Here is a 20,673-nt window from a genome sequence, read left to right as displayed (position 1 = left end):
AAGGCAACAACAGCCTTTGTTTATTTATTTATTTATTTAATGAGCAGTCGACGACTGGGAAATAAATTAACTCAAATAAACAAAGCAAAACATTTAAGAGGCATTGCTGATGCAATATGAGTTTTGAAAAGGTGTAAAAGTGAGAGAGAGAGAGAGAGAGATAGGAAGAGCTAGAGCAATGCAGCCATCTACTAAATTATGAGCGGTTAATGAACTCAGTTTGCTATTTAAAATGCGTTCTGGGAAAGCGAAGCGCGTAAATACTTTAAATGCCAATTAATTGCTTAAATTATGTTTTAAATATATAAAGTAAGCATGCTATATATAAAACAGAAAAGCGCTGAAATTTAATCAATGAGCGTTAAAGAATTAATGAATGTTAATATTTTATAATAAAACTAACTTAATTTTTAAAATTTAAACACATTTAGATTCTCTCTTGCATTTATATTCTAAATAGTTTAGCCTAGACCACGTACATAAAATTAGGAAATCAAATACGAATATGTCAAATAAATTGCATGCGAGAGCTATAAAAAATATATATGTATGTGCGTGTGTGTGTGTGTGTGTGTGTGTGTGCGTTGGTTAACAAATTTCAGCGCCAGGGTTTGGACTTGCGCGGCGTCTTGCTATGCAGATCGGAGCCGCTTCTTTTGGTGGGCATGGGCGTGGCATTGCAGCCAGCGGATTTACGCGGTGGCTTCAGCTGCGGTTCAGCTGCTGGCGGCGGCGCCGTCTGCGGCTGCGGCTGCGGCTGCTGCGTCGGCAACAGTTTTGGAGCAGAGCGATTTAGAGCTTCGCCCTCATCGACCCAAGCGCGCAGCTTGTAGCACAGCAAGTTGCGCTTGTATTCAAAATTGTTCGGCAGCGCTTTTTTGCTTTGCTGCTCGCCGTTGGCTGGCGGCGATTTGTGGCGCCTGCGCCAATTGCCGCGCGATTGCAAACACTCCATGGAGCTGCTGCGCTGCTCGCGGCAAATGGCAGCGATGATGCTTGGCGACGGCTCCAGCGAGCGGCGACGTTCGCGCTGCGGCGGCGCTGGCAGCGGTGGCGGTTTGCTCATGCGTCGCGGCTGCGCTAAGCGTTCAATGCGCTTGTAGTCGGGTCCGGTTCGTGGTCTGGGCGTTGGCGTTTGCGTTGACGTTGACTGCATAGCTGGTGCTGGCTGCGGCGGCGGCGCTGCCACTTGCCACTTGCTTGGATTTTCATAGTGCACATGCTGCGTGCCACGCAGCGAGTCCAAGCCATGCCCCATGGGCACTGGTCGCGGCTTGTGGCGCGCCTCGGCCGCCCATTGCTCCCAAGCATCGGCGGCAAGCTCGCGTCGCTGCTGGCGTCGCTCACGCTGCTGCTGCTCGCGCAGCCTGCGCTCTGCACGCTGCTGGCGCAGCTCTGTCAACTTTTCGCGCTGCCAGCGCTGCAGCTGCTGCTGCTGCGCTTCGCTCATGTCTGAGTTGGCGCGCTGCAGCTTTTGGCCGCTGCTGCTCTTGGCGCGTCGTAGCTGCTGCTGCTGCTGCTGCTGCTCGCTGCAAACAATTTTATGCCAGCGTAAGCTGCAATTGCAATTTGACAACTTACTTTTTGTTAAGCTGCTCGTTAAGCTTTTGCGCGCTGCTGCTTAGCGCTGCTCGCTGCGTCGTCACTGGCTCAAGCTTTTGCGCGCTGCTGCTGAGCACAGCGCGCTGCGTCTTCTTTGGCTTCGCCTGCTCATCCGCAAAGTAATGAAAGCGCAGCCGATGATCGAAGCGTCCCTTGCTGCAACTTATATCACTCACTTTACCCACTCATTAGCCAAGTTAAGCGCTTACCGCAAATCCGTCGGGCCGCAGTTGATGCGCAAATTCTGGCAACATGCCACAGTTCGCTTGCCCCTTGGCTCAGTGTTGAGCACCACGCGCATTATTTCATTGCCATGCTGATCATTAGTTGCCACAAATGCCATAAGCAAGCTGCGCGTCTCTCTCTCTCTCTCTCTCGCTCCCTTTCTGTTTTTCTTTTCTTTTTTTCCTTTTTTTTGAACTGTTTGCGCTTCAGTCTGACTGTACGTTCAGTTTTGTTTGTTTGGCCAACTATTCATAAAACTATTTTGCCATTTTGAGTGAAAACGCAAATTTTGATCAAATTTTAAAAATGCTCAACGCTGAGCCACAGAGTTTTCTAATTAAATAAGCTTAAATTCTTGCGTTTAAATTTACAATTTTCTTATTAAATAAACACTTGCTTCAGATTCGTTCTAAAGCTTCAAGTTTCTAAATAAACTCTTTTGCTTCAATTCGCCAATTTTAATTTACAATTTTCTAAATAAATAAACTCTTTTGCTTCAATTTAATTTTGCTTCAACCCTCGCGTTTAAATTTAAAGTTTTTTTTATTATAAAACTCTTTTGCTTTCGATTCGCTTTTAAATTTTCAAGTTTCTAATTAAATAAACTCTTTTGCTACAATTGTCGCGTTTCTATTTATTTTTTGTTGCTTCAATTTGCTTAGAAATTTACCGTTTTCTTATTAAATAAACTCGTTTGCTTTAATTCGCTTTACAATATTTAAGTTTCTAATTAAATAAATTTTTTTCCTTCAATTCTCGCGTTTTAATTTATAATTTTCTTATTAAATAAACACTTTTGCTTCAAAATTCACTTTGAAATTTACAATTTTCTTATTAAATAAACTCTTTGTTATAAAGAATATACAAATTTAATGAGTGCACTGCTTAAAATGCAAGCGCACACGCAAAATAAAACACAGCAAAAGAATTGAGCACAGAGAATTGTAAATTGAGCGTCAAAACGTTTGAGCGAGAGCCAGAGGCGCTTAGTAGATCACTCAACACTCACGCGCTCTCGCTCAGCTGCGCTCTCTTGCTTAGTGTGAGCTTCAGCACACACACAAACACACACACACGCACATGCAAGCAACGAACGAATTTAACGAGGCGCGCTCGCTGCACTGAGCGTAGGTGCGTCGGCTCTGCTGAGAGAGAGAGAGTTCGTCTAGGCTTCGGCTAAGCGTGGGCGAGTGAGTTTAGTAAACGTTTGGCAGTCAAGCTGATCGGTCGTTTGGTCTGTTGAGTTGCGCGCGCGTTGTTTAGTGGAAATTTGCTAAACTTTAAGCGCAAATGTTAAATGTTTTTTATATTATTTATATTTTTTATATTTTATATTATTTATATATTTTAATACAATGCACTACATTTTTATAACTATTTGTTATAATTATTCAGCTTAGCGCAAATTTTTTAAACTTCTTTCGCAGCAAATTTGTTTATACATTTGTTTATGCTCATATATACATATTAGTAAATTAATATACATTGTTCAGTATTAGTGGCAATTTTCTAAACTTTTTCCATAGCAAATGCACTTTGCACATTAATTTTTCTATTAATTATTTGCCTCACTTTTTTTTGAAAGAAATAGCTTAAGCTTTCAACTGCTCTGACGATCACAAGAATTGCCACAAGCTGCTGGCAGCTTAAACTTAATGATAAGCTTGCTGCAACAATTTGCGTCAGGTGCGCTCTTAGCTGATAACGCACTTGCCACATTTCGTTGCAAAGTCTTTGCTTTGCTTTATTATGAAATGCAACTTGAGCTAAAAGTGAGTTTAGCATTTAAGCCATAAACTCATTCAAGTGGCAACAACAACAACAACGAACTGAACTATTTATATATGCAACGCAGTTGGCGGCGCCACTTGAGGCAAGGAAATACTTGCGACAGACACTAGCTGGCCAACTCATTAAAACATATTTGCCGTAAGTTCTTAGCGTGAAAAATTTAACAGGCGGCAAACTCCATTTAGCCGGACTCCGTACAATGCCACGCCGGACAATAAAAATGCAGCACCCGCAACGCTCCGCTGCGCTCTATCAACTTGAAGTGTCTGCATTGCATTTTGTCTAGGGAATTTAGCTCAACTTCTGGTCTGGGCCGCTCTCTTAGCTTTTGGCCCTATTTTCTTGTGTGTGTGTGTGTGTGTGTGTGTGTTCTGCCGGTCAGGTACTTAGCTTTTAATTATGCCGCCCGGCGTTGCATGTCAGCGTTAAAAACAAGCTGAACACCTGAGCATCTGGACAGGTGTCACGACTAAATCGAGCATGGAACGCAGTTTTCTCTGCTGTATAATTATTATGTGCCTCACTGCTGCTTCTTCTTTCTAGCTATTGCCAACATTCACGCTTTCAATGCAACACTGATGAGCGAACATTCGAGGGCGGGGTGAGGCGCGGGGGCGAACAATCTAGCCACAATTAAAGTAAAATTTGTTTGCCATCAAATTTTGGTTCAAACAATTTGCAAATACACTGCACAAACAAATTCGATTTTAGCTCAAAATATTAAATTTAATATTAAAAATATTTAATTAAATTAAGTAATATATTTTAAAAAATTTCATTATTAACTTACATAATTTCAAAGATGATTTCATATATTAAGCTGAACTCACCTGTTAGAAAATAAAATACAAATTATTAAATTAAATTTTGCTTAATAAATAAGTTTTATAAAAAAATAATTTTCATATATTTTTTATATCAAAACTTTATTTTTAGCAAGCTTTGATTTTTTTTTTTTTATTTTAAAATTCTTAAAAATATTTGAGCAGCTCGTTTTTATTTTTTCGACAATTGCAAATACAACTTATCATTTATATATAGTTATATCTATATACAGGGTCAGGCCAATTTGCAATGTTGTTAAGCTTGCTTATTGTTGTTGCATTTTCCATTAGAAAGCAGCAGCAGGTAAAAAATTGGTGCAAACCAAAACGCAAACTAGAGAAAGTTTGCGTTATATTTTTGTTATTGTTGCCACTGCCGCATGCCCCCAAATGATTTTCGTGGTAACCCCAAAAAAGTTGCTTGTCATTTTTGCATTGAAGTGCATCTCGGTGGAAGCACAAGGGGTACAATGACATGGGTCATGGGGCATGCAGCATGATGTTGCAACAACAACAACAGTGCGGCATAAATTCTAGTTGCTGTTTTCTTCTTGACTGGCTCGCAGCACAACGTAACTGTAAATAATTTCTAATGCTTGTGTGCAACATTTTTGTCGACGACATCAACTTTCGCTTCAACATTTTCCATTTTCCACTTGCCACACAAATTTCACAATTTCCTGCTTCTTCTTCCCTTTCTGTGTGCAACCAAGAGATACACCCGACGATGTCAATGACTTGGCCATATGGCAAAACATAGTTACTCTAGGATATGATTAGCCCCGACGACAACCGAATTGCAAAGCTATAAATATCAGACAATGCGCTTAACTCTCTGCTGCTGCTTTGCATGCGAATGAGGAAGAAGAAGACACAGAACAAAATTACTAACTAAAAATAATCAACGCGATAAGATGTAAAGCAAAAAAGCGAAAGCTTTAATTACAAATAAATAAAGATAAAGAAAACAACACTACAAAAATTAAAATAATAATAAAATAATGTTGTGTAAACGGCTTAATTACACTGTGCAAAATAAATGAAATTTTTGGCTTAAATTTCGTTAAGGGATTGTTTGAAAGGAGACACCAAGGAACAAGGAACAGAACAACTTGTTATAATTGTTTAGTATTTTTTTTTTATATAACAGTATAAATATTTCTACTTTACTTTATGGCTGTTATACATTAAAATTTTTTGCAGTGTATTTTTTTTATCACAATTTGGCATATCTATTAATTTGCTAGTATTATACAGAAATAAATTTTTAACTGCTAGGGCACAAAGTCCAAACTGTTTAAATTCAAATACTGACTAAGCAAGTCGGAAGGAAGCAGAACATTGCCAATTGATTAGCCATTAGAATTAGATTAAAAATAGCCATAGATAAGCTATAGATAAACTGGAATGTGGTGCGATATATTTTTAAGTTTAAAGTTCAATTGTCTGGCATGATATATAAACAAAGCAAACACTTGGATTGCTGCACAGTAACCGCAAAGCAAAATGACAGCAGCATTACCCACAAGCTACAATGAGCAGGACAAGATCTGGAGCGGAGCACCAAGGAGTTCCATTTACAGCCCCGATTGCTCTGTGGGCAAAGTGATTTTCGTTACCATGAAGAATTGGCCACATAATGTGTGTCAGGTAAGCACAAAACAAATAAAATAAATTTAGCAAATTATTAAGCATAATTATTGCTAATTAAATATACAATTCCAATCACTATATTTAATATATAATAAATACAAATTAAATCTGCTTGCAGATCAACGATGACGATGGCATCACTCTGACCAATAGCCAGGCCCTCATCTGGGCCATACGCATAGCGCAGCAGCTGCAGCAGCGTCAACTGAATCACGAGCATGTCATTGGCATATCCGGCAAAATGACAACCTACATGATGCCCCTGGGCATTGCCTGTTTGATGAATGCCACGCCCTATCATGGCGTCAATCCAGCGCAGGACATAGGTAAACGCTTCATAGCTTCATAACTTGGCATGCATTTAATTAAAGTTTGCTAAACAGACACGCTCAAGCATTTGTATGCGATAACGAAGCCAAGTCTGATCTTCTGCGATGCGGCCGATTATCAAAAAGTGCGCGAGGCAACTTTGGAGTGGAGTCCGGAAATCTTTACGCTCGATGCGCCGCTGGATGGCGTGCCACATATAGAGACGCTGCTGCTGCAGGCGACAGACACCGAAATGTGCTATCAGTGAGTTGAGCAAGCAATATTAAGCATACGACATGTATAACGCATGTGATTTAGACCGCAGGCGCTGCAGCAAGGCGGAGATCAAACCATGGCCATCTTATGCTCCTCAGGCACCACGGGCTTGCCCAAGGCTGTCTGCATGTCCAATCGCATGCTTATAATGGAAAATATGTAAGTCTGGCTATAAATAAAAATACGCTAACTAATTTGTATTGTTGTTGTGCTTTAGGCCAGTGAATAGCGATACTGTGCTCTATGTGGCCAGCAGTCTGGACTGGGTGAGCGGCCTCATTGCCCTGATCTTCAGCGGCGTCTTTGGCGTCACGCGCATTATAACGAATCAGCCCTTTTCGCCGCTTAATTTTGTGCGCCTGGTGCAGCAATACGCAATAAATTTTACAATTTTGCCACCGCGTCATCTGAACGCGCTGAACGCTTGTCCGGCGTACACAGCGGCGGCAATGGCGTCGATACGCATGTTGACCTACAGTGGCGAATGGGTGGCCCAGGCGACGCTGCAGCGCGCGCAGGAGATTTGCACGAACGCCACACTGAACACCACCTATGCCATGTCGGAGGTGCCGTCGATTACGCTGAATCTGGGCATAGGCAATTACGCATCGGCGGGCAGATTGCAGGCAGGCATACGCATGCGAATTGTAAATGAGGCGGGCGAGAATCTGCCGCATAAGCAGCTGGGCGAGATTCTGGTGCACACGGGACGCAACTGGCCGGGCTACTATAACAACGAGCTGGAGACGCGTCGCATTAGGGACAGCGAGGGTTGGTTTCATACCGGCGACTTGGGCTACTTTGATGAGCAGAACTTCTTGTACATTGTGGATCGCAAGCGTGAGACGCTCAAGTACGAAGGACTGCACTATTGGCCCAACGAAATTGAGGCTATCATAGCGGAGCTGCCGCAGGTGCAGGACGTCTGTGTGGTGGGCACTTATGTGGAGCAACATGGCGACATAGCGGGTGCATTAATTGTAAGCAGCGCTGGCGCTTCAATTAGCGCTGATGAGATTCGTGACCATGTCGCCAAACGCTTGAAGGGCATACATAAGCAACTGCACGCTGGCGTCCAGTTCACGGACAAGTTACCCATCAATAACAATGGCAAGATTATGAGAAAGGAGGCACGAGAGTTATTTGCAGCGCTGCAGGCAAATTAATGAGCCAAGTGTCAAATTTATTTTATAAAAAACTAACTAACTAACTAGCTGCAATAAATATGCAATAGAAAAATTTAAAAATTAAAATTTAAATATATGCACGCGCACATCTCTAGCTTAAAATTATAAACAAATGCTTGCCAACTTATAGAAAAAAGTTGCTCAAAGTGTGAGCACAAGTTTAATCGAATAGTTGATAAGGCACACTATATAGGCCTCGCTATAATTCGAGTGTTAAACATATAAATTAACGTTATTTTTCGACTTTTGTTGTTACTATATGCCTGCTTTATAATTAATTGTAAACAAAAAAGTTAAGCAACATAGTTTACATACCTTTTGCTTTAAATACAACTACGTTATTTTTAAAAAATATATAAATAAATTTTAAATACTTTATTTAAATTAATATACATTAATTTTTGTTAACATTTTCTTATTATTTTCTTACTATTAAATATATGTATTTGTTGAATAATTCTCCAACTGATTAAAAAATGACTCAACCCTATTGTTTATTAAACTAGTTATCAATGAATTGTAGGTGGCTTTATTATCTTTATTAAACTTATTAATTGCTAAGCATAAAGTTCAATTCGCTTGCTACGTAAGCGAAGCGTTATCTTTAGTTGTAGCTTAAGTGTTGCATACTTTCGCGCAGTAGTAAAAAAATACAATTTGTCCTGCTGCTGTTGTTAACAAAATTTCAAACAGCAGCTGCCACTTGCCCCTTTTGCTAAGCTCTGAGCTATGCTTGGGGTTGGCGTTCACTTAAAACTCGATTGCAACCAATTGAACTTTTCGATGCAAAGTTATTGGCACATAAAAGTTTTAGTTGTTGCCATCAAGGTAATTGATAAACATCAGTAAGCATTGAACTGACGTATGACCGGACTCTCTATCAGTATCAGTTGATGCAATAGCTCAAATCTACCGCATACCCGATAATATTTTAGCAAACAGGAAGGGAATTGCCCTACAGTGGGCACTAGCAAAATGAATTTCGAATTGAAATTATTCTTTTAAGCGTTAGAATATGTAGACAAGTTTAAAAACTGTTTAAAAAAATTTAAAAATTTATAGTCATTAATTTAATTTTAAAATAATCTGCATTATCTGCCTTTTTTAATTTTACAAAAATAGTTTAAAATTCTACTGAGCTGATCTAAAGCAAACTTGCTTAATTTTCGTACTTTAATTATATTTTCAGATTAAATAAATTGAATGTACAAATGTCGCTAAATTTTCAATATAATAAAAACACTTATAGCGTAGCTCGACTGTATAAACTAACAAATGCAAATTATATGCGCAATATTTATGATAAATTAAAGAATTTGATAGTTGCTTTGTTGATCAATGGAAAATACTCGCTGGATTGTGATAAGATTAAATTAAATTCCCGACCCCCATAGCAGCTGGATAAACCAGGTATATAAATAATGCAATTTAGTTAATGCAAGACAGTGAAAGTAAAAACGCCAACAATGACAGCAGCAATACCCACAAGCTACAATGAGAAGGATAAGATCTGGAGTGGAGCGCCAAGGAGTCGCCTCTACGATCTAAACACATCTGTGGGCAAGGTGATTCACTATACGATGAAGAATTGGCCAACAAATGTTTGTCAGGTAAGAAATAATAAATAAATAAAGTAGTGGAACATTAAATTGAAATTAATAAAAAAATATTAAATTAAATATTTGGAATTTTGTAAACGTGCAAATGCAAATTTGCAATTAAATTGCTATGGCTGCTACTTGCAGATCAACGATGACGATGGCATCACTCTGACCAATAGCCAGGCCCTCACCTGGGCCATACGCATAGCGCAGCAGCTGCAGAAGCGTGAACTGACGCACGAGCATGTGATTGGAATCACAGGCAGGAATACAACATATATGATGCCATTGGCTGTGGGCTGTTTGTTCAATGCCACGCCCTTTCATACAGTCAACCCCGTGTGGGATCCAGACACGATCAAGTTTGTTTATGAAATAACCAAGCCAAGTGTCATCTTCGTCGATGCCGCTGAGTACGAAAAAGTGCGCGAGGCAACTTTGGAGTGGAGTCCGGAAATCTTTACACTCGATGCGCCGCTGGATGGCGTGCCACATATAGAGACGCTGCTGCTGGAGGCGAGCACAGCCACAGAAATGTTTTATCAGTGAGTTGAGCAAGCAATATTAAGCATACGACATGTATAACGCATGTGATTTAGACCGCAGGCGCTGCAGCAAGGCGGAGATCAAACCATGGCCATCTTATGCTCCTCGGGCACCACGGGCTTGCCCAAGGCTGTGTGCATATCCAACGCTATGCTTACGCTGGATAACATGTAAGCAAATGGATAAGCAATGAGTTCTTTAATTTAATTAATATTATTTAATAGGCCTGTGAACAACGAAACTGTCGTCTATGTGGCCAGCAGTTTGGACTGGGTGAGTGGCCTCATTGCCTTCATTTTCTGCACTGTGTTTGGCTCGACGCGTGTGGTGACCGCCAAGCCCTTTGCGCCGGAGAACTTTGTGCGCCTGGCGCACACCTACAAAATTAGCTTCACCATAATGCCGCCCAGACATTTGAGCGTGCTGAACAATTGTCCGGCGTATACGCCGGAGGCAATGGCGAGCATGCGTCAGCTGACCTATGGCGGCGAGTTGGCCAATGGCGCGACGCTGCAGCGCGCGCAGGAGATTTGCAAGAATGCGCTGCTGAACTCGGGCTATGGCATGACGGAGATTCCATCGATTACGCTGAATCTGGGCATAAGCAATTACGCCTCGGCGGGCAGAGTGCAGCCGGGCAATCGCATACGCATTGTGGACGATGATGGCAAGAATCTGGGCTATAAGCAGGTGGGTGAAATTTGTGTGCACGCCGGACGCAAGTGGGCGGGCTACTATGGCAATCCGGAGGAGACGCTTAAGATGCAGGACAGCGAGGGTTGGTTTCATACCGGCGACCTGGGCTACTTTGATGAGCAGAACTTCTTGTACATTGTGGATCGCAAGCGTGAGACGCTCAAGTATGAGGGTCATCACTATTGGCCCACAGAGATTGAGAGCGTCATAGCGGAGCTGCCACAGATCGAGAGCGTGTGCGTTGTGGGCATCAAGGAGGAGCGCTATGGCGACTTGGCGGCTGCGCTGGTGGTCAAGGCCGCGGGCTGCGACATTAGTGCGCAGCAGATTGAGCAGCATGTGGAGCGGCGCCTGAAGGGCATAGAGAAGAAGCTACATGGCGGCGTTCGCTTCACGGACAAGCTGCCAACTAATGTCAATGGCAAGATTATGCGCAAGGCCGCCAAAGAAATGTTTATGGCACTTAAGTAAATGAGCTGCCGCTTCAGGCTTCTTTTTGTTTTTTTTTTTTTCTAACTACTTTATGTATAATCAATGTTGTGATAATAAAATAATATAATTTCATGCTACAAAATGTATATAGTTAATTATATTATATAACTATAAACTGCATTTTGCCTGTTTTAATTTTATACTTTGACTAGCAACAAATATAAAGCTCAGCTAGTGCTTTAATTAAACGCAGCGCGCTCGTTGAGATTTTCTGTAAAATTTACAACAAAATATTTGTTGTTGTTGTTGTTGTTATTATGCGTTGCATTGTTTCAAAATTTCAATTGAATGATTGATTGACTGTCATTGATTGATACTGAAACTTTTGCCGTATATGCCGCATGTCTTGCCAAGTCATCAACGCGGTCCAGTCCACTTCATAAACCAAACAGCGCACAGTGGTGCGCAACTAAGTTTTGAACTGTTTACGCTTTAGAAAATTAAATGCAGTTTTTTTAGCTTTACCACTTTAGTTAAATTTAATTTCAACGCTGTTTAGCTTATGTTTGTGCCACTGTGCAGCTGGCAGTTTTACTAGCAACTTTATGTCAACATTGTGGCAAAAGCAACAATTCGCAATTGTTGTTGTTGTTGTTGTTATTATGCGCTGCTGTTAAAAAGTATGTAAGCGACTTCTAGTGGATTCATTGCTGTCCCTTACACACACACACACACAAACATTTTTGAAAGCGAATTGATGTCACTTCGCCGTCATTCATATGTGCGTCACATGTTGCAGCTGCAGCTTTGGCTTATACACTGCCAAAATTGAAGATATTAATAAACTTAAGCTTGCTTTTATATATTTTTCAATATATCTTCGTTGTTTAATTTATAATTTATTTTTGTTTACTTTTTACAGCACATTTCGTTGGCGGTGTCAGCCATTTTTTTTTTTTTTTTGTGCTGTCATTTTAGTAACGGAAGTTACTCTCAAGCGAAAACTAATTTCATTTCATCAGAATTTGACTGGGAACTTTTTCCATTTACTTAACGCTGCTACGTGCTATCGCTTAGCCCAGGACCAGCAACAGCAACAACAACAAAGGTTTATTGCTTTGACTTGTAATGCGTTTCCGTTAGCTGTCGTTCAATCCCGCACCACGCCCCGTGCCGCTGCTTGGAGCCAAGTGAAAGGTTATACGTACAAGTGCGTTTTGCATGGGCGGCGGTGGTAGTGGGAAGTGGCTGCCATGACTCTATATAGAGACATCACATAACAACACATCACGCCTGCAGCCTCGACTTATGACCCAGCGTTTTATTTCAAACAAAGCGCAGAAAAAACTCCACCCCGCTCCTCGCTCCCGCTGCCTGCTGTGTGCGGTATGCAGCATGCGGCATGCGGTTGAGTAGCTTGTCAACTTGTCGTCGTCGTCGTCGTCGTCCTCGTTGCTTTTTCGTCGCCGTAACGACTTTTGCTTCATTTATTGCTCAAGTGATTGGCGATAATTCAACGCGTTTCAAACGTTGAGCGCGACGACAAACAACAAAGCGTCAAGCCAGGTGTGGCCCAACGCCGGACGAGCCCGACGATACCTATGGCCGCCTATGCTGTGTGCTTTTGATTACGCAGCATTTTCTTTTAGTGTTGCGTGCCTTAATTTTCAGCTTAAAGCTACTGCAAAAAATAAATTTAATTTCAATTTGCTTACAAATATTTAATAATACTTTTTGATTCAATGCAAATCAAACAAGCGCACTGTGCAGTGCAGCTGACAAAAGCTAAGCTAATCAAAAATTCGTTTAGCCAAACAAAAGCTGCGCTTTAGTACTTTGCTGCAGCATGACAAAAGCTGCGCGCTGTGCGCACATTAACCAAGCAGCTACAAGTGCAAAGAAAGAAGAAGAAGCAAACTTACCTTTTGAGAAAGCAATAGCGACGTTCAGCGAATAAGCAAGCGCAAGGAACACAAAACACACGCACCAGAAAAAAAAATAGAAAAGAAAAACGAAAATGCGCAGTTAGCAATGTCCAAGCTCAGCAGCTCTTATATTAATGCGCAATTAATAGCAAAAACACTTGCACTAACACTTTTGCACTGTAAAAAAAAGAAGAAAAAGGAACGAACGATAAAGTGCGCGGCACAACGCGCGCACTAGAGCCTAAGGCTCAAGGTGACCTTGACTGCGCCGACGCAAATTGACTTTATATATATATTAATGCATAATGAATAGCAAAAACACTTGCACTAACACTTTTGCACAAACAATAATTAATTTATACGCAGCAACAGCTTCGCAGCGCAAGGAAACGAACGATAAAGAGCGCGCCATAAACGAGAAAAAAAATTTTTTAGGCGCGCAGACGCGCGCGCAATTGCAAATTATATAAAACAACAGATCAAGTTGATTTAAGCTGCGCCGACGCGCGCATTTACATTATATCGCATAATTAATAATAAAACACTTGCACTTCGCAATTTGCACTAATAAAAAAAATAAATAAAAAATAATTTATTGCGCAGCAGATATTTCGACTTACTCGCGGCAAGGACTTGAACGAAATGAGTGTTCCCATGCGGGATCCACTGGCTCATTAAGATCAAATGAGCTACAGTTTAATAAGTTTGACAAGCAGCTTAGTGCGTTCAATAGGCTCGATAGTTCAGCAGATCGCATCTATGAGCTACAGTCTGAAAAGCAGTGAACTTAGTTTGACAGGCAACTTAATCTATTGAACTTTCGAGTCTATTAAGCTGATTGTCAAACTAGGTTCACTGCTTTTCAAACTGTAGCTCATTTGATCCTAATGAGCAAGTGGATCCCTATGGGCCGTTCATTGTGCATTCGCTTCGATGCGGTCTTTGTCTTTGTTATTATATGCAATGTGTTATACATTTATTGCTAGTGTTAATATCATTATAAATTAATATAATGCATAACTATTAGGCTTGTGTGCAGTCGCTGAGCCGTCGGCTTTGGCTTGTTCGTTGAGCTCTCTCTCTCGCTTTCTTGCGGTCACGCGCCATTTTAATATTTTTATTGTGTTTTGCTCCTGCAATTGTGTTTTTGAAAGGAATCTGTTAGTGTTTATATTATTAATAAATTTAATAATGCGCAGTATGCATAAAAATCTATTGCGTCGCAATTTTTGCTGCAGTCGCTGCGCTGCCGGCTTAGAGGCTGCGCTTGCATGCGTTCTGTTCTCTCTGCCTCTTCCTTTTTCGGCGACGCGCTTACAAAAATGTTCGGTTATGTTATGTGCATTGATTTCGTACAAGTGTTTTCTCTTTTTTTATTTGCTTTGCATTTGTCGCCTGCTTAGTGAGAGCCGCTCTCATATGTTTGCTGTCCTGCTCTAACATGGTAAGTTGTACTTTGCTTTGCTTGCAACTGAGTGCGAATAGCTGTAAAAAGTCGAGACAAGCTAAACGCAAACTGAAAAGTTACATATTTAGCTAAAATGAATTGAAATGAAATACATTTGAGCGCAATTTAAAATGTTTTAAGCATTTATTTATAGCAACACGGCTTAAGCTTAGCCCACAGCTCTTTGCTATGCTTGTGCAATTATTTAACGCAATTCCAGGAAAGTATTTCGCACAGCCACACCTAGAGTTATAGTTTTTATTTATATTTCTTTTTTTTTTTTATCTATGCCTCAACAAGCAATCGCAATTTTCAATACAAACGAGAGTCGTTTCCTTTGTGGCATGAACTTCTGCCTGACCACACACACACGCATACAGATATACAGCTGTAGATAGACAACACAACTGCATTTCATATTCCATTTTGCAGTTATATTCATGATTTATGCGCCCATTGTCCGACGCGGCGGCAACGACGTCGCCATCAGCTTGAAAGCGAAACGCAGACGTGGCCAATGCCAAAGTCAGTTGGCAATGCAAATGCAGATGGCACCACAGCTGCCACGCCCACATCCACATACATGCAAAACCACAAGCGCTCAACACATTGCCGCTCTCTCTCTCTGTGAGTGTGTGTGTGTGTGTTTAGCATACTATTTAGTATTGGGATAGTCAAAGGCGAGGGCAATGCGCTATAACCTTACAGCAGTTATTCCAGCCGTAGCCCCATGCAAACCGTTAACCGTTTAGTCTATCGCTCTCTCTCGCTCACTCGCTCGCTCGCCCACTGCAATATTATTTTGCTGTGCTTTCTTTTTTTGGGGTGTTGTTGGCTGCTTATCAGTGCACACACTTTACGCTGGGAATGCGAGGAGGCGACGAGGCGCACACACATGCAAAAGAAGTGCATTTATGCATTTGTGGTCACACACACACACAAAAACAAATAAATTAGTAATTTTTGAAAGTTTCTTTTGCTTTCATCTTTTTTATAAACAGCATACTGCATTTTAATTATTTACACCCAAAACATAAATTATATTTTGTATTTTTGTTAGCTCTTTCTGCTTTAAGCTTTTTGCTGCATTTTGCATAATTATTTTCGCTCAGTGTAGCTCATGTTTTAAACCACTATCCATTGGCATAGAGCACATAGAGATAGAGTTTTCTGTTCGGTGATTTTTCATATGCAACTATTCATGTATTCACTTAGGTTAAGCTGCTCTTACTCACTCTCTTTCTGTCTCTGTCTCACTGCATTGCATCTGTATCTCGTTGCAGTGTCCAGTGCATAACAGTAATCTGTGATTTGTGCATTTTACTTTGCATTTGGCAAGAGCGGAAAGAGCTAAAACAATCCTGCAGCCCAGCCGAAGGTAATGTTTTGATATCAACTTTGTCGCTTACAACAGATTTGTGTTGCTCTTTTGTTTTTGTTTGGATTTCCCACTTTTTATTAACGTTATGTGTGTTATCGATTCAAGTTTATAAGCTGCTCTGCGTAAGCAAAAGCACTCTGCTCAGCTTAGTAGCACACTAGTATGGTCAATAAGCAACTCTACACACAAGTGAACAGTCAGAAAAATTCTTGAGAACTAAAGATAATGAATTTAAAGCAGCCAGTGCAGCATATTGGCATTATTTCGAACTCTACACAACTCTACACTACTTTCCAAAAACAGCTATACGTCACAGAATACAATTTAAGTTGAAATTTAAAGCACTGAGCGAACTTTATAAAGCTTAGCACTACTTACATTAAGTCTACACAACTCTACACTACTCTCCAAAAGCAGCTATACCCCACAGACAACAGTTTAAGTTGAAATTTAAAGCACTAAGCCAACTGTATATAGCTTAACACTACTTACATTAAGTCTACACAACTCTACACTACTCTCCAAAAGCAGCTATACGCCAAGGGCAACCGTTTAAGTCGATATTTATAGCCTTTTACTACTTACAAAAAGTCTCCAAATCAGAAATTTGGCATTTAATGCATACAATGCAATTCATTGCTACCACTCAGAGCCAATTGGCTTGGCTGCCACTCCCACAGGTGTCATTTGTTGTAACGCTATCGGTAACCGTCGGCGACTTGGCTCAAATAGTTAGTCAAATGATTACCAATGCCAGCCACGTAGCCAGACGCTCCAATTTTCGCGCTTTAGCTGTGCCAAGCCTTATCTATATGCATGCATATAACTCTACATAGAGTTGTTTTTTTGCATGCCACAAAGTAGCATAGAATTATCTATCGCTGTGTGTTGCCTTTTTCCTTTTTTGTCTCTTTGCATCTATGCAGATTTCTGGCTGTAATTTTCTTTTAGTTTGTTATTAAGCTATTCATGCAGTTGCCACACACTGTCAGTGTGAACTAGAACTAGAAATAATTGAGGGTAGGGTTGGTTGGTTGCTTGCTTAACTTTAAAATGTGTGTTGAGCACCTGCTTACGCATAAATCCAATTGTGCTGCATACTTTGTAGCGCACCACAAAATTCTTTGCTAGAGCAGCAGCTGCAAAAGATGTTGACATTATCAAAATGCCATTAAATATCTGCCAAAGAGAGCTTCACACATATGACAATGTATGTGTGTGTGTGTGTGTCTCTCTCTCTCTCTTGCTTACTCTCAGTTAAAGCATGTGGTACGCTAGCTAAGCATTTTTTCGCTTAGTTGTAAGCTTTTTACATATTTCAATAGCAACACACAGCATTTGGCTTATCTATTTTTGGCAAATTCTTTTGCATATTCCTCTCAGCGTGGCTGCTTTGCTTTGTTTGCCAAGCACAAATATTTTCAGTCAGCGCGAAAAGTGAAAACTTTATTGAATTGGCTGTTGCTGTTGCTGGCGCGACTGAAATTAATACACACAGACAGAAAATATAGCTAGATTTTTTTTAGCAGCAGCAGCAGATCCTTGGGTGAAAGCAAAAGAAATTCCAAAAATTTTACTTTTATCGAACATAGACATATTTGTTTTACGCAGAAATATGCATGCCCTGTGGCCTAACAATATAAATATATAAATAAAATAAGAATAACTAAAGCAAGCTAAGTAAAAAATGCAAACAAATACAAATATTTAAAAATTAAGTATACGTAAATTGTATATTAAATATTGTGCGCATACAAATTAGACATGTATTAAATAAATCAACAGCGCAGCTTAAGTGGCAGCGTATTAATCAACTGGCTTATGACTTATAACTCGGCAGCCGTCTAGTCAATTGTTTATTTATGCGTTGCTCAGTTCAGCTATCAATTCAATTCATAAGCAGTGCATTGCACTTGTAAGCTCAGTAACAATACTGGCTTTTGCTTTCAACGTTTCCAACGAAATGCTTAGCGGTAAGCCAGCCAAAGTAAGTGAACAATGTTTGAATTTTGATTAACAGCGAAAAATTCGCAGCATGTAAATTGATAATTTAGCAACTGATTTTGAATTCCACTGAAATCATCACTAGTCAAATAGAATTCCGCTGAAATTATGTCCACATAGAGAGCTGTGAGTGATTGATGAATTGATTGACTGCACAAAATTATTACGCCTAATTTTTGATGCAACAGCGTAGTGAAATTTAAGCGCCAGTTACAAGTTTGCATACAAAAATGTTAAAGTGAAAGCAACTTTGCTGTTTTTTATATTCAGTGTAATCTTTTTTTTAAACTGTAACTCTCTCTAATTTTGTACCTCAATTCTAGTTGAGGCCGCACTTTCGGCACTTTAGCCAAACCATTAGCAAGTGATTTGCCAAGGGAAATGCAAAATTAAAACAGTTAAGCTGCGCGGCTATGTAAACACAACTTCAAATTGACGTTTGGCCACAAAACAAAGTTGTCACCTTTTTGCTGCTTTTTTTTGTTGGCTTTGGCGTCAATTTGAATGTCATAAATCACGAGCGGCGAGCACTGAACCGGACTTGGAGCGTCGCCGGAGCAGCGCTGGCTGGGCAGCTAGTGTCGAAGATGCGTTTCCGGCGCTCCCAAACGGAAATGAGTTGTGAAATGAGAGACGCCAGCCAAACAAACAGCAGCAGCAGCGCATAATGATTAATTGCTTGGCATTTGGTGCGGCTCGTTAGACGAGCGAGCAGCAGCAGCAGCAGTCAACAAAACATAAACAAAAGCGTAAAAGAGTAAAAATCAGTAGGCAATGGCAAATGGGCGAAGATTGCCAGAGACACAGACACAGACACGAAACTGTTGCTGTTTGGGGTTAACAATGGGTTAACGCAAGCGAAATAAACAATTTTTCAACACGCTTTTGCAACTTGGCCTAATTGAATTGCCAAAAAACATAAAAAAAACTAAAGCTGTCAGAAATGCACAAAAAAAAAAACAGAACAAAAGGCTTTAAAAAAAGGCACAAAAAGGAAAAACCGCAACGCACACTTACACACACACGCACACACGCACACACACACACATATATGGGGCACATACGCAGACAAGATTAATGAGCATAAATCATTTCAAACATTTTTCAAATAATTTATGAAAATTCTTGCTTGGCTCTCCCAGCGGAGCCATCTCGAGGTCGACAACATATTTCTGTTGCTAGTCGGAGTCGGATTTAATTATGCGTAAGCCAAAATATTAAAAATAAAAGCTCCAAGCCCCCAAGCATATGCGTATTTTGTTAAATTGTGTGCAAACGGCAAACTAAGCAGAGAGAGAGAGAGAGAGAGCGAACTGCTAAGCTGCCCCATGTGGCATGTAGCAAGCATATTTAGTTGCTCATATGTTGCTAGACGTAGACGAGTGATTAATTAAATACCTTGTGCATGCTGACAAAAGCGCACTGCTACAAAACTCTGCTACGGCATGAAATGAAATTTGTGCTGCTGTCAAAAGTCAAATGCAGCAACTATAATTTGAATGCTTCAAGTTGCAACATTTCAAAGATTTTACAGCAACTGTAAAAGCTTAGCATACGTTAAATATTTGGAAGCATCCACTAACATCAATTGTAAACCAAAATTGCTGAAAAGTCAGCAACAGTTTCTGCATTTCTACGAAAACGACAAAGCTTTGAAATTGGCAAAATGTGAATGCAACAAATTCAAAGAAATATATTTTTGTTGTTAGTTTAGCTGCACAAAAGTGTAACAACTACAAGAATAGGCGCATTGATTTAAATAAACATTCTTTCAATACCTAAAGAGCTTGTAAAATTTTAATTATTTTAGTTTATTGTTCTAATTTGCTGGCATTTTTTATTGCCTTTTCATTATGTTGCTAATTCTATGAAAATTCTCGCTTTATTTTAGTTAGTTTTAGTTTTTAATTTCACAAACATCAATCGGCTAGCGTTGCGCTATAATTAATAACATTTAAACAATTTCAGTTGAAATTTGACCGCAGCGCTAAATAAATCAATTGCGCACTAATAAAACATAATTGCATTTGATTTGAATTAAATAATCTGCAATTGCGTCGAAAATGTGAAAAAAGTGTTATGATGATTATTTTTATTATCGTGAAATAGATTTCAGATTTAACTATAAAATGCGCATGCATGCAAACAAATATATTTGTCTATATATTGCAACTGTTTATTTTGTATGCATTGCAAATTTACATAAAACAAAATATATTTGCATGCCGCTCTCTCGCTCTCTCGCTCTCCCTTGCGCTCTTTCGCTGCTGGTCAAACAATTCATCAACATGACAAAAACCGTTGACAGAGCGAGAGCAACAGTCACTGTGCCGTTCCACAATTGAAACTCAATTCCAAAAATCGAATTTGTACAAAGTGCTAAAAATTGATGCTTGCGGAAGTTTACCATATGCCACAATCCAATTGACCTCAAACCCCCCGCCCCCATCGCTGCCATGTCATGCAGTTCAATGTGCTGTTGCATATATAGAGAGCTATATTCTTTTTGCTGCTGTTGCCTTGTAATGCAAAAAACATTCAACAAAATGCAAATGCATTGCTCTGCCAATTGGTCAGTCGATCAATATTAGGCATTTTTCAAACTCACTTCAAGTGCAAGAATTTGAGAGTGAGAGTGAGCAGCAGCTACACAGCTCTGTTGGCTTATTTGATTAATTTGCATGCGCCAACTGTTTGTACATGCCACACACACACACACACACACACTAGCAAAAGCAGAAAGTGAAATCTTTGCTTATAAATTTTTGTTTTGC

The 20,673-nt window shown here is 40.1% G+C and overlaps 3 protein-coding genes across 3 annotated transcripts; 2 read left to right on the top strand and 1 right to left on the bottom strand.

Moving 5' to 3' along the window:
• Positions 1–438: 438 nt before the first annotated feature.
• Positions 439–2,131, bottom strand: LOC108606285 (putative uncharacterized protein DDB_G0271606). The gene is made up of 3 exons (XM_017996265.2): positions 1,812–2,131; positions 1,582–1,758; positions 439–1,529 (listed from the first exon to the last, which is right to left on the bottom strand). Exons 1-3 carry the CDS (start codon positions 1,943–1,945, stop codon positions 599–601), a joined length of 1,242 nt encoding a protein of 413 aa, XP_017851754.1. The 5' UTR covers positions 1,946–2,131; the 3' UTR covers positions 439–598.
• A 3,817-nt stretch (positions 2,132–5,948) lies between these two features.
• On the top strand, positions 5,949–7,846 carry LOC108605314 (4-coumarate--CoA ligase 1-like). Its single transcript, XM_017994983.1, has 5 exons — positions 5,949–6,092; positions 6,214–6,421; positions 6,479–6,668; positions 6,723–6,839; positions 6,898–7,846. Exons 1-5 carry the CDS (start codon positions 5,949–5,951, stop codon positions 7,844–7,846), a joined length of 1,608 nt encoding a protein of 535 aa, XP_017850472.1.
• Positions 7,847–9,333: 1,487 nt separating this feature from the next.
• On the top strand, positions 9,334–11,181 carry LOC108605315 (probable 4-coumarate--CoA ligase 3). The gene is made up of 4 exons (XM_017994985.2): positions 9,334–9,477; positions 9,613–10,013; positions 10,068–10,184; positions 10,239–11,181. The coding sequence occupies exons 1-4, from the start codon at positions 9,334–9,336 to the stop codon at positions 11,179–11,181; spliced, it is 1,605 nt and encodes a 534-aa protein (XP_017850474.2).
• The last annotated feature ends 9,492 nt before the right edge of the window (positions 11,182–20,673 follow it).

Source organism: Drosophila busckii, chromosome X (genome assembly GCF_011750605.1).
Source record: "Drosophila busckii strain San Diego stock center, stock number 13000-0081.31 chromosome X, ASM1175060v1, whole genome shotgun sequence".
NCBI classification, from domain to species: Eukaryota; Metazoa; Arthropoda; class Insecta; order Diptera; family Drosophilidae; genus Drosophila; species Drosophila busckii.
This window is presented reverse-complemented; position numbering and strand designations above follow the sequence as displayed.